Source organism: Schistocerca serialis, chromosome 4 (genome assembly GCF_023864345.2).
Source record: "Schistocerca serialis cubense isolate TAMUIC-IGC-003099 chromosome 4, iqSchSeri2.2, whole genome shotgun sequence".
NCBI classification, from domain to species: domain Eukaryota; kingdom Metazoa; phylum Arthropoda; class Insecta; order Orthoptera; family Acrididae; genus Schistocerca; species Schistocerca serialis.
In genome coordinates this window covers 597980514-597995156 of record NC_064641.1, presented here as the reverse complement: position 1 = coordinate 597995156, position 14643 = coordinate 597980514, and the positions used below count along the sequence as shown (strand labels likewise).

At 37.9% G+C, this 14643-nt stretch overlaps 1 protein-coding gene across 2 annotated transcripts in view; it reads left to right on the top strand.

The window, feature by feature from the left end:
• LOC126475368 (UBA-like domain-containing protein 1) overlaps nt 1-6852 on the top strand; it is a 138216-nt gene extending 131364 nt beyond the window's left edge. The window contains exons 3-4 of one of the 2 annotated variants that reach the window (XM_050103186.1): nt 5493-5601; nt 5758-6852. In XM_050103186.1, coding sequence (XP_049959143.1) covers nt 5493-5601; nt 5758-5945 — 297 coding nt within the window. In that variant the 3' untranslated portion in view covers nt 5946-6852. The remainder of the gene's footprint in view (nt 1-5492; nt 5602-5757) is intronic. The other variant, XM_050103187.1, reaches the window with a different exon arrangement.
• The last annotated feature ends 7791 nt before the right edge of the window (nt 6853-14643 follow it).

Here is a 14643-nt window from a genome sequence, read left to right as displayed (position 1 = left end):
CTGGGTGGCCATATCATCCGCTTGAATTGTCCAGAATGTTTTTCCAACCAGCCACAAACATTACCATTTCTAGTCGATGGTCCATTCCATGTAGGCACAGCTCACCACAGTGCCTTGTTGACAGCCTGGGTCCATGGCCTTGAGGGGTCTGTTCCACACTCAAACCCTACCACCACCACTTATCCACTGAAATCGGGATTCATCTGACCAGGTCATTGTCTTCCAGTCATCTAGGGTCCAACTGATATGCTAACAAGCTCAGGAGAGGTGCTGCAAGTAATATTGTGCTGTTAGCAAAGGCACTCACGTCAGTTGTCTGCTGCCGTAGCCCATTAACGCCAAATTTCACCGCACTGTCCTAACGGATACGTTTGTCAAACGTCCCACATTCATTTCTATGGTTGTTTCATGCATTGTTGCTCTACGCAAACGCCACTCCTCTTTGTCTTTAAATGAAGTCTGTCGGCCAATGCTTTGTCCGTGGTGAGAGATAATGCTTGAAATTTGGTATGCGCAGTGCACTCTTGACAGTGAGAATTTCAGAACATTGAATTCCCTAATGGAATGACCATGCATCTAGCTCCAACCACCATTAAACATTCCAACTGCCATAATCACGTCAGAAACATTTTCACATGAATCACGTAAGTGCAAATGACAGCTCCACCAAAGCACTGTCCTTTTATGCCTTGTGTACGCAGTATTAACACCATATGTACACTACTGGCGATTAAAATTGCTACACCAAGAAGAAATGCAGATGATAAACGGGTATTCATTGGACAAATGTATTATACTAGAACTGACGTGATTACATTGTCACGCAATTTGGGTGCATAGATCCTGTGAAATCAGTACCCAGAACAACCATCTCTGGCCGTAATAACGGCCTTGATACGCCTGGGCATTGAGTAAAACAGCTTGGATGGCGTGTACACGTACAGCTACCCATGCAGCTTCTACACTATACCACAGTTCATCAAGAGTAGTGACTGGCGTATTGTGACGAGCCATTTGCTCGGCCACCATTGACCAGACGTTTTCAATTGGTGAGAAATCTGGAGAATGTGCTGGCCAGGGCAGCAGTCGAACATTTTCTGTATCCAGAAAGGCCTATACAGGACCTGCAAGATGCGATCGTGCATTATCCCACTGAAATGTATGGTTTCGCAGGGATTGAATGAAGAGTAGAGCCACGGGTCGTATCACATCTGAAATGTAACGACCACTGTTCAAAGTGTCGTCAGTGCAAACAAGAGGTGACCGAGACGTGTAACCAATGGCATCCCATACCATCACACCAGGTGATACGCCAGTATGGCAATGACGAATACACGCTTCCGATGTGCGTTCACCGCAATGTCGCCAAACACGGATGCGACCATCATGATGCTGTAAACAGAGCCTGGATTCATCCGAAAAAATGACGTTTTGCCATTCGTGCACCCAGGTTTGTCGTTGAGTACACCATCGCGTGATGCAGTGTCAAGGGTAACCGCAGCCATGGTCTCCGAGCTAATAGTCCATGCTGCTGCAAACGTTGTTGAACTGTTCCTGCAGATGGTTGTCGTCTTGCAAACGTCCCCATCTGTTGACTCAGGGATCGAGACGTGGCTGCACGCTCCGTTACAGCAATCCAGATAAGATCCCTGTCATCTCGACTGCTACTGATACGAGGCCGTTGGGGTCTAGCACGACATTCTATATTATCCTCCTAAACCCACCGATTCCATAGCAGCAATGTCGCGATACGATAAACCGCAATCGCGATAGGCTACAGTCCGACCTTTATCAAAGTCGGAAACGTGATGGTACACATTTCTCCTCCTTACACGAGGCATCACAACAACGTTTCGCCAGGCAACGCCGGTCAACTGCTGTTTGTGCATGAGAAATCGGTTGGAAACTCCTCATGTTAGCACGTTGTAGGTGTCGCCACCGGCGCCAACCTTGTGTGAATGCTCTGAAAAGCTAATCAGTTGCATATCACAGCATCTTCTTCCTGTTGGTTAAATTTCGCGTCTGTAGCATGTCATCTTCGTGGTGTAGCAATTTTAATGGCTAGTAGTGTATATGTGCACATCACTATCCCATGACTTTTATCACCTTAGTGTAATACGAATGTAAATGTGTTCTGGAGATTTTCAAAATATTCAGTAGATAGAGTTGCTTGATAAGAATCAGTGTGGAAATTACAAATCAAATTTCCCAACAATGAAACTGAATTGCCTTCTCACAACTTACCCATTCTTTAACAATGAATGACTGGAAAATGAGTTAGGCAACATTTATGTTGACAAACATAAATATTTACTACCTGCAGACCTTCTTAAATTGGTAATGGGTAAAATATTTATAATGAAGTACCTAAGCTTATCAAATTGATTCTTATATTCTCTGTCAATACAGCTCCTTCTAAAAGACATACGAGCACCCTTAAAAGAATTAAAAATCGCCTTCAGTGACAAATGATAGGTTAAGCTGTCTCTGCACAACTGCCATAGAAAAAAAAGCCTTGTTAAACAACTGACAAAAGACCAGAAATTTAAAGATAATTTGATTGATAATTTTACTACCAAGAAGAATGGATCTCTTCTATATAAAATATAAGGTAAATCGATCCATAATTAATCCATTAGCTTCTTGTCACTGTCCCACATATGACATCTTTGAACTTCTACTCACATTCAGTATGAAAAATACAAATGGGGTATGTATGGAGATCTCAAGATAATCGCAGTTCTGGCTGGTAGTAATATCAGTAAAAAAAAAAAAGGTGCTGCTTCTTTCTATCCAAGTGGGACAAAAGCAAGCAAACAACAAAAGAAAATGGTTGTATGGAAGGTGCTTGGGTCTCAGATCAGGAACAGTAGTGACAAATTTATGAATTTATCAATTGATGTTGAAAGCAAAATCAGAAAAAGAAGTGGATGGTGCATGGCATAGATTAAGAAAAATACCATAACAAAAAAACATATGTTCACATTGCATTTTCATGTAAATTAGTAACAGTTTTATATTTACTTGAGAATGTATAGTGATTTTTTAAAATTCAGTTTAGCCTCTTGTCAAACTCATTGGAAAACAAAATATGAATTATTGTGAATCAGTAGGCTCCGGACAATCACTGTCAATACCTTATGATATCTAATTTCTATGTACTTGAACACACTATTTATTCATTCAACTATAAATTAAATGTTAAGAAATATGCAACAGAACCAGAAGCCGTCTTTTTTTGGTAAAGGACTGAACAAGACATACACAAATTGTAAGTAATTTACACCAATCAGCTACACACATGGTACAGTGGTCACCACACTCATCCATCCCATGATTTCATATCTTTTATAGGTACAGTTAATAGTATTGCCTTGCTGATCATCAGCAACACTATTTGAAGTTGACTGTGTTGCACTGTTCCTGTTCCATGATATCAAAATTTGAAATTGCATGTGAGCTGTGTACAAGTTTTGCCACTTTTAGTTTGTTCTTGGTTATGCGTGTGTTGCAGAAATGCCCAACAAACTTACAGTGTGATAGTCAAGGTAGACATTGTGCATTGCAGAGACCCATACAACAGTGTGATAGTCAAGGTAGACATTGTGCATTGCAGAGACCCATACAAAGTTTTCAGAGCCTACTTTCCAAAATGAATTGGGGAACCTCCAGTTTTCTCCAAAATATATATTATGTAATAAGGACAATGCTAAATTTAGACAAATTGGGACTCATACAGGGGGTTAGTGACAGTCGTTCTCCCTTCACATAATCTGTGAATGAAATGGATAGGGAGAAAAATGATACTGGTACACTATGAACCCACTGCCACATAGCTTACAACACTCTTTTTGTTTCGATAGAGAAATGGTAACTTGTCCACAGAAGCTCCTGCACGATTCTAATTTACAAATACCCAGCAGCTTCAGAGTTTGATTTCTCTGCAACATTAAGTTATCCTGCAGGTACTGGTGCCAAATGTGGAGAGGCATTTGACAGATTTTTAATGCAGTGGTTCTGTATAAGCTTAATTTGGTGTATGTCAGCTTGAGGTCATTATGGTAAGAATGTCTGATATTCAGGTGACATCTGCCTTTGTTGCAGGCTCAGCATGTTGGTGGGCTAAGCTTTTGTAATAGGAATACTAAGAAGAATTTTATTCCCCTTTGCGATATTGCAATAACAAAAAGCCCAAACTATTAGAACTTTTGGCACCTTGACATGACCACAAATTTCTGTGAAAGGTGTACAACAGTTTGCCTCTCTATGATCACATTATGCTTTCCTACAGTATACTAACTTGGTGCTGTACAATATATATCTCCTGTATTGACTCCTCGGTAATCTCTCCTCATGCATTGTGTTCCTATAACATTTATAAGACATCCAGTCCAATTTTTTTTATATTTGTTTTGGTCCTCTCTCTTTGTAAGTACTTTTGAATTTAGTGTTAACAATTCTCATGAATGAGAATGTTCTTAATGTTATGCATGCTTTAAGAGCCTACAAATAAATGCCGAAGAGAGATGCTGCTTTTCCTATTGCAGCATCCAGACACTGTTCATCAATAGCCAGATCTAATGTGCTAGGAACAATCTGTAACTTTGGCAACATGCTGATGCAAAATCGAAAACTGTCACTGAAAATTACACCAAAAACCTCTATGATTGTAGCCAAAGTTGTATCACTCCATACGTATGGTCATATAACATTCACATTCTAATACATTAATAAGATCTTATTCATGTGGACTATTGCTTTTCCATAAATATAAGATGCTGGATGGATTTACAGGCCAGCAGATATATAGTATCAAAGATAAACCTTCTGTTGCAAACACAGTTTCTGCGAGTGGTGGGACTGGTGTGTGCAGCATTGGCAGGGTACATGAAAAACAGATTTCAGATGTGACATCATTAGGGTTGTTGCTGAAATGTACAAGTTACTGCAGTTCCAGTTTGATTGTTCAACTGCTGTAGACCTGCTGGAGTGAGATACAGCATATGTTTGTAATCTTCTCAGTGGTTATCTTGTGTGATTAAAGGATGTTTTAGTGTCAATAGCTAGTGACACTGTTCCTGCTGGAAACTTTATGAATATTACCATTAAAAATCAGTCACGAATGAACACAAATAAATATAGCCATTTCTTGTTTCATGTACCATTTCTGTTCTGTTATTTGCTACAGAATTTTTCCTTGTAGATTGCTTAAATTTGGTTCTGTAATCAACATGTATGTTTAGAATGAAGTCAGTAGATTTTAATATGAAGTTTGCTGAAATAAATGTAGTCAGTATTCAATCTAAAATATGAAATGAAATTATTAGTTATTCAATTTATGGTTAAAATTATATTAAATTTATTCTTAGTTTCTTGCCTCAAGCAACACTTTTCATAATAATGTTGCTAGTATGTTACCTATTTAGCCCTAATTTCCATTGATTCAGTTTGCAGTGTGTTACATGTGTATTCATACAGTATTAATTTGTTAGCAGGTATGCACACCATGCAACACCCCAGCAACACCACCAAATTTTCCTGATGCACTACTGGCATTCTCTAGGATGTCCACAGGGGATAAACTTAGCTCCTCACCATCAGGTACTTCATTATATTTGTACTAGTTTTTCCCATTTTGGTAACACAGACAGTGTAATTTTGTAATATATTCTAACAAAAATTTTTCTCTTAGAATCTTCCTACTTGTATTAAATATAAAGATATGTAAGGTGGTAATATATTATCTTGTTTTATTAGGAATCTGCTCAACATCTCCAAATCATACTTCGCTTCAGCATCAGCAGCAACACCACCAGCAACAACAACAACAACAACAACAACAACAACCACAATCACAACAGCACATCTTTGGGTCACAGTTCCAATCACAAAATCAAGTGCATCATCCCAGTAATACTGGTGTTGGCATTAATTTGCAGAGATAGATGAGCAGTAAAGACAACTTTAGATGTTTTCTGTGTGTGCGTGTGAAATAAACCCCCTCAGACTGTGATGTAATGGCAAAAAGTGGGGAGGAACAGTACTGAAGTACAAGAAGAGGAAAAGATTTGACTTTGGGACCAGAAGATATTCTTCTGTGGTGTCCATCATCACAACTATTTCTGTGACTAGCAAATGTTGAAATTCTTTACAATGCTTAGACAATAAATAATAGCCAGTAATAGTCTGTGTGTGTTTGGATCAGATTGTAGGATTAATCGGACACGTTAATACATATCTGCTGCACATAAGGTAGCGGGAAATGGGGGACTTTACCAAAAACAGTCAACTATGGTGGATATCATGTTAAGCATGTGCAAAAAATATATACTTAAAATATTTTAATTGTTTATCAATTTACCTTATGTTGACTTGGAACAATATGGCTGTAATTCTCCTCCTGTCGTTGATAGTTTTCTGTTGCTTCTTATAAATATTGTATAATATTTTATAAATATTTATAAGGCACAAGAATGAAACTAATGACATCAGTAAATTGTGGTAAAAATTGTTTGTATATAATTATATATATATTAATTGTTAAATCTTTTTTCTATATTTGCAAGACATACTTACTGATTACATTGTGTAACAAAGGTGCTCCTAATAGGTTTAATTTGCTTTGTCAGTGATGTATGTAAAACATAAAGCTCGATGTAAATAGAGTATAAATTATTGAATGACTGGCCAAAAGGCACATAATATCACTGATATCAAAAAGCATATAACTGATGTAGTTTTTAGCAGATCAATATCTGTGTGTAATTGTGATCATCTGTACAAAAAAAGAAAGTGCAAACAGTGGTGTTCTGATCGCTATAGAAATCGCAAAGAAAGATTTTCTTGCTCTGACTTGTTTTCTCATTTATGAATTTCACCTTGCAACAGCATCCCCTCAGATATGTTGTTGGGCTCGTAAAAAGCTTGAATATTTTATACTTTCTATGATCTTCACACATTACTGCAAACAGTATCAGCAAATTAAATCACTCACCCTCCCTCTTTCACCCTGTTCCATTTGCATATGGAGCGTGGGAAGAATGAATGCAAAAATGCCTCGGTATATATGCTGTAATGGCTTAATCTTCATGGTACCCATGGGAATGATACTTAGGGAGGCTGTTGTGTATTTGACCTGAAACTAAACATTAACTCTTGAAACTTTTAAAGAGGCTTTTACAGAATAGTTTGCATCTTATATTCAGTCACTTACCAGTTCAGGTTTTACACCATTTCCATGACAATCTGGTCTTCTTCTTATACATTCAATATTTCTCATTGGTCTTATTTGTTATGCGTCCCTCAAATGTATTGTAAGCATTTTCCCAATATCCTATCATTAAAGTGAAGTCTACTGCCTGCTTCACTGGATTCGAGTTGTTACTGATTGATACTGAAATTATAGAATACTATGTTTTTGTGAACTGTACACTTTAACACTCCTAAGTATTTGAAGCACACTCAATCCTGTACCCTGTTTCTTGTATTATGCATTCATCTCGACAACTTCCTGCCCTATCTGTATGGTTGATATAAATGAGTGTGTGGTCACTTGACTGTAAGCCGTCATTCAGTCAATTCATACAAACACCTGGCGATACTAATTTGTAGGGATTTGCGTAAGCAGGTGGTAGATTTCAGGGAAAACACAGTCAATATACAAATGTGATTGCTTAAAAACCAAAGAGCTTTTATTTCTACTGCTAGTCTGCATTTGTATTCCTCTACTTCGTCCATCGTAAAGAAGCCCTAAAGATGTAACTGAGGATAATAAAATTTTGTTGATTGTAGCTGAAATTCAGACGGGCTATGTTTTTGGCAGAAAATGTAAACGTACCATTCAGTATTCAAAGATAACTCTAATTTTTAAAATGTCAGTGGCAGTTGAGTTACTGTTATGAAGTTAGAGGAGGAACTTAATTGTGTGCCCTCCAAGTAAACAATCAACACATAGGGTGGTTACCAGAACACTAGGAATTGGGCTGGTTCTATATGCTCCTGTTGTCAACTGAATCCTCCCATAGTGAACAACATGCAATACACAAGGTCATTAGACTTACAATGGGAGCTAATGGAACAAACCCTATTCCTAGACATTGTGTAGAAGCTGATCTCCAATGGCAACATCCCTTGACAACCATGTCAATTTTTATTGACATCACAGGCCACTTGCTAGGAGAGTGACTTTTTTTTCAACTGCCAGTGAGCCACACAGCTGTAGGAGATCCAAACAAAACAACTCATGGTGGACAAATTTCACAGGTGTGTTTTGCCATTGAGTTGCGAGTCAATAACCACTTTTGAAGGTCAAGACACCCTCTATGCTTTCATACAGAACACCATGCACAGTAAATTTTACCCACCATTGTGCATTTAACTGATTTTAAATTAGCACTGCAGCAACACTAAGATGAGATCAAGAAAAGAGAGGTAGTTGGTTGCTCCCTTGTTTCTCCAGACACTGTCTGAAGATTTCCTAACCAACAGAATTCACCGTCTTTGAAGCCTGGTGCACAGCTGTATGTGATTGACAGCAGTGACAAGCAGACTTTCCTTGTGTGCTGTGATTTGCAGAGCTCTTCCAAATAATTTAGAGAATGGATCTAGAAGACATAATATCCAGGACATCCTCTTCTCTCTGGGAGACCCATGATTCTTTAAATGCCATGGTAATTCATATCAGCTATTTCTAAGGTAAGCGTGACTTATACAGCTTTGTTATGTAAGAATTTCAAACAAATTTTGTCTGTGCACAACTTCAACCATTTAAGAGTGAGAGGTAACTTTTAAAATATAGTGACATTGCTGGAGGACAAGCAGAAGACATCATTTCCAAATAATGAACCATACCCCAGACTATGAACAATAAGCTCTTTAATGCTACTCAGAAATAGTAACACTTCAGACATCTCTAAGGAGCTAACTGTCTTTAGTAAAATGCCCAATGTATGAATTTATCTAAAATTTTTTGCATGTTATGGGGAACTAAAATGATATTGGGACATGAGTTTGGAATCCCCATTAGTGTAACTACTGAGGAATATTTTGCATCCAGATATTGTTATACGGTTTTCCTAATTGAAGACTATGTTAGACGGCTACTCACTACTACTGTTGATACTGATGACAGCATTCTGTTGAGTTTGTGGAAAGGACATTCCTTTCCCCAACTTCAAAACCGGAATCATAGCAGATTCTCTCTACAATTTGTGCTAATGCCTCTTAAACTACATCTTGTTAAAAAGTTTTACTGCTATGTACAGGTGATCTTGAAAGGACCATTATCGAAATTTTAAAAGTAAGCCTTCATATGTTCTACAATATCTTTCTACTAACATCTCCAACTATTGGAGGGTGTTGCTTTACCTAGAGGCAATGAGATGGAAGATTCTATATCTGCCTTTTCAGTGCCCATATTTACAGTTTATGTGAGGATTTCTTACCCTTAGTCTCTCAACTGTTCAAACTCCCTGTACTTATTAAAACAAAACTAAGCCATGACAACTGCAGAAGTTACCTTCACCCATATCACATTTCAGTCATGCACAAGACAATTAAAAAACTGCATAAAGGTATCGACATTGCTTTGTAATATCTTCTGGAAGAAACAAATCATAAGTCTGTAGTTGCTACTGACACTTGCTGCTTTAAGAAAGAAAACTATGCTATAATGTGTGTAATTTCACAAAGAACATTTATAAACAAATTTTTAATATGGAAGCAACTATGGCCAAACAAACATTTCCTCACTGAAAAGATTCTAGACAAGTATGACTGCAATCTGGAGTGATAAACTTTTCCCAATACACACTATTCTGTACATTTCTGCAATTGTACTTTTTAACAAAGAGAACCTTAGTTTGGAAGGTACACAATGTTCAATTGTTTGTTTCTTGGAAGAGTTACCTTTACTGTACTGCAAATACACCATTTCTTCTATTACGAGAAGCAGGTGTAATAATATTCTGAAGGTACCAGAATTAACTTTGGTGGCTATAAAAACTATTTTAAACATGATAAAGATGAAAGTTAAAAGAAAGAAAGAAAAAGAAAAAAAGGAGGATCACTGATTCTGCTGAAACAAAAAATTAAACACTTTGAGATTAATTTTGCTCCATCTGTTCTAGAGAGAAAATAAGGTAAAATATATCACATAAAAACAAAATTAATTATGATTCAAATGTTTTGAATTCATATATAAATTTAAAAATTATGTGACAGTCTATTAATAAATGTTCAGTTTTCCCAATATTTCAATTATGAACTATTGATACAGTGATTACCACATTTCTTTTATTTCATTCATTTTAATCTCTAACTTCCTTTCATCTATACGACAAGATTGATGCACTTTTAACATGTAACCATTCTGCCAAATGATCCAATTCGTGTTGCATGAAGCACAGAACCTATTACAGACTTGTGTTAAATGCAAAATCAGCACATACTCTGGCCAGTTATGTCCTTCTTATGACTACATATTGTCAGGCAGTATTGACCATATCCTACAATGAAGTTGTGAAAAAAATTCAAATTCTTGGAGTCACTAGCTGGTCACCTCACTGATTGACAGTTAGCTATTTCCAAGAAGTAAAATACCATTGTATGCTGTTCGTGTGTCCTTTACCAACTTCAGCTGTAATAACAATGGCATTTCAAATCTCTGTTAACCATTGTTTGTCTCACTTCATGGCAGATTTAGAAAACAGTGAGCAACTCAATACAAATAAATTACAAATTTTGTCAATGCCACACCAACAACAGGTTTTCTTTCCAACACATTTCACTTCGGCAACATCATGACACTGGCAAAATAGAAGCTCATTCTGTCAAATAGGCTTGCTTCTCTTCTTTTTGTGTAAATTATTATTATTTGATAGACAAAACAAGATTTCCAGTTTTAGACAGAGAATGTAGAGCCCTACTTTTCTACAGTTCATCATGTGGTTAGCACTTTGAGTACAATGCCTGTGTACCATATATGCACACATGCTTTGGCATTTGGGATAGTGCTCATATCTGGTGTTACTCCTAATATGGAAGCAGGTCCTTGTTCCGTTATCAGTGATCTCACTATAATGTCAATTTAGAGAATAACAAAGAGAGTCTTTGTTGTTTACTTGTGGATGTGTATAATAGTTGAAATGGTACACAATAAACATGAGAAGTGTAAGAAAGAGTGCAAGTTCTTGGAATTTTTTCATAGGGATCCAAAATCACAAACTGAATACACAGACTAAGAATATTTGTACGTTTTATAAATGAAAGCAAGAGTGATGATAGAGGTAAGTCTGTGTTTCAGATGTCGTAAAATGTGTAGTTTATTCTCCAGTTATGTACAATAGGGTATAAAAAATTTTCTGAGTAGCTCTGTAGTACACCAACAAATGACAGTGCAAGGCTGCACACACAGGCACAGGTATCTCCGACTTTCACAAGTCAGCATGCTGAGAGACAATGTCATGTTTACATTGGGAGCTGTGTAACTGGAGGGTTCTGGTCACATCTGCTACCACTACTGTAATTTCAACATAGACAGCAACTTAGGAAATCTGAGGAAATTTTTCACAGAAACACCTGTCATGATTCGACAAGCACACAGCGCTGCTGAATGAGTCTCATGACATGTTTTGAATCACACATGAGCTTCAAGAGTGGAATAACATTGGGAAATAACGAGAGATCAGGTCGACTTCCGTGAGCAAAATACCCGAAAACATCAAAACTATTTGGCAACTCGTGCATAAAGATAGTTGGAGAACACTCCGTAAAATTGCTGCCAGTGTTAGTGTGTCGTATGGAATAACGCATGCAATCCTCATGTAAGATGTCAACATGTGGTGTAATGCTACCACGTTTGTTCCGAAGCTGCCAATGGCCCACACTTCGACATGTCGAGGATCATTATGGGTGACAATACACAGATCTATTATTACGATCCCGAGAGAAAGCAACAGTCTTTACAGTGGAAGAGTTCACCATCTCCACGACTGATAAAGATGAGGCGTGTCCAAGCACAAGCTCATCGTCTTTTCAACATTTGTGGCACTGTGCATCACAACTTCATCCCCGTGGGTCAGACCATCAATAACTGTTATATGGTGAGGTTGTATGGTATCTGAGAGAGTTCATTCAGTAACATCAACTGGTTCTGTGGTTCACGAAAAATGGGCTGCTCCATGATGACAATGCATGTTATTACCTTAGTCTCTTCACATGTGGATTTCCCACTGGAAACAAGGTTATCACATTCCAACCTACTCTACTCATCCAATTTGGGTTCCTACAAAGCTAAAGATCCAGCTCAAAGACTGCCGTTTTGCCACCAATGTGGAAGAAGGAACGAAAGAAGATGGGGGTAACGTCCTGTCAATATCGAGGTCATTAGAGACGGAGCACAAACTCGGATTGTGTTCAGTATGGGGATGGAAATCGGCAGTGCCCTTTCAAAGGAACCATCCTGGCATTTGCCTGGAGTGATTTAGAGAAATCCTGGAAAACCTAAATCTGTACGGCTGGGTGCAGGTTTTAACCATTTTCCTCCCAAATAAGAGTCCAGTGTGCGAACCACTGCAGGAATTCAGTGCGAATCACAGATGCTGCATAACACGTTCTGAAAGGAGGCTCCCATGACACATTTCAGCAATGGCAGAAACGCTGGGACACTATTTTTAAGATGATAGGTTGTGAACACAGATATGTAAATAAAATATTTTCATGTATTTGGCTGGTCCCAAGCTTGGGGCCTCATGTTGCAAGTGATGAGGACGGAGGAGGGGGAAGAGATACCTCGTTAAAAAGACCGGAGTCCATCTGGATCCAGATGGTAGCATCCTGTGAGGGTCCCTGCTTAGAGTCACAGGTGAAATCCCAAAACCCAGACACAGCTATGTGGTAATGATTGGTACTCTGTTGGCTTTGTGAACTCAGCTGTGATTGAATCATCTGGAACTCAAAAACTCCAGTCAGTTTTATGAGATCCTCTAGGAATTCACCATGACAACCTCAACATGAACCAATAATCATGACATAACAATGGGAAAGAATCCAGTAGTCCGGGCCCCAATCACTAAGACTGAGACCTGATCATCAGATTCCAGGGGCTCAGACATGTTATGAGAAGACTCAGAGCTTCTCAAAAAACCATCAAGACTAAAAGGGAATATTTTACATGGGAACACTCAACACGAACACACTGCTGGAACTAGGTAAACTGAAACGACTGTTAAACACCATGGTTAAATTCAATATGAAAATACTTGTGATACAGGAGACATGATTCTCGGATGAGAACAACTTTGACTCAGAAAACTGCAGAATATACAAGTGGAAACCAGTGAGAACTCTTCCAGGAAGAAATCTCAAATTCTTTGCAACAGGATTTGTAGCACACAAATCAATATTGGATTCTGTAATAAATTTCAAATTATAGTTGAAAGAGGGGGGGGGTTCAACACACATGATACAACCTGGAAACAAAGCCTATACACGTCAGGGCACCTGCCCCTACAAATTACTATGATGGGAAGATCTGGAAGAAACCATTAACAACAAAATCCCCTGGAAGAACATAAAAATGTTACTATGAGATTTTAATGCACAATTAGGATGGGAAAGGAAATTAAGACACACAACAGGAAAACAAACAGTCCACAAGAGAACAAACAAGAATGGAGAGAACTTGATAACGTCTGCTCGAATTTCGACCTCAAAATCACACAATTCCAGAAACCAAACAAGAAACTGTGGATATGGGAATACTCCAACAATGTCCTAAGAAATTATGAATGTAAGCACAGGGAAAATATGTTTCAAATCTGATCATTAGCTACACCAAATCAAAGTGGAATTTACACCAAAAAGACAAAATGAGAGAACCAACAGACCTTTCAGAACAGATACAGAGTTCCCACAACTAAAGAAAAACGAAAGAAAAAGAAAAAAAAGAGAAACGAAACAAACCCTAATAACTACGTATGAACTTCCCTACTTCCCAGGAAATACAAAATTCTAGCCAAAGCCTAGTAAATCAGCTAGAATCTCATAGATCCACAGGTAGGAGAATATCATCAAGGAGAGTTTCGGAAGAGATCACGCACTGGTGACTGAAGACAATATTAACCAACAGAAAGTTCAGAAGCACCTCAATAACATTTGTTGACTTCAATAAGTTCTATGAATCCATAGATAGAGAAAACCTCTCCAACAACCTGTAAGAAATGAATCGACAAGAAAGCTAATCCAGAAAGCATTAAAATGAAACATCCAAAGTGAAGTCCACGGAAGAGATCTAAGAACCATTCAAAATCAAGATGAGAGTGAGACTTGGAGATTGCATGCCACCCATTAGATGGCTTGTCACCAATTTTATTTAACGCATATTTAGAGAAAATAACCAGGACATGGGACAAAGGAGTTAACGGAGAAAAGATTGGGAAAGAAGATGATAGAACTATCAACATAAAATGTGTGTCCTTTGCTGATGATCAAAACAAATAATAAAAAAGTAACCCAAAGAAGCTCTAGATACAATACATAAAATCTCAGCCAAAATCAAAATACGAATCTCATACAAAAAAACAGTACAAGGACACAAAATCCACAGACACCCATTGGAAACTAAGTATGGACAAGCTAAGGCAA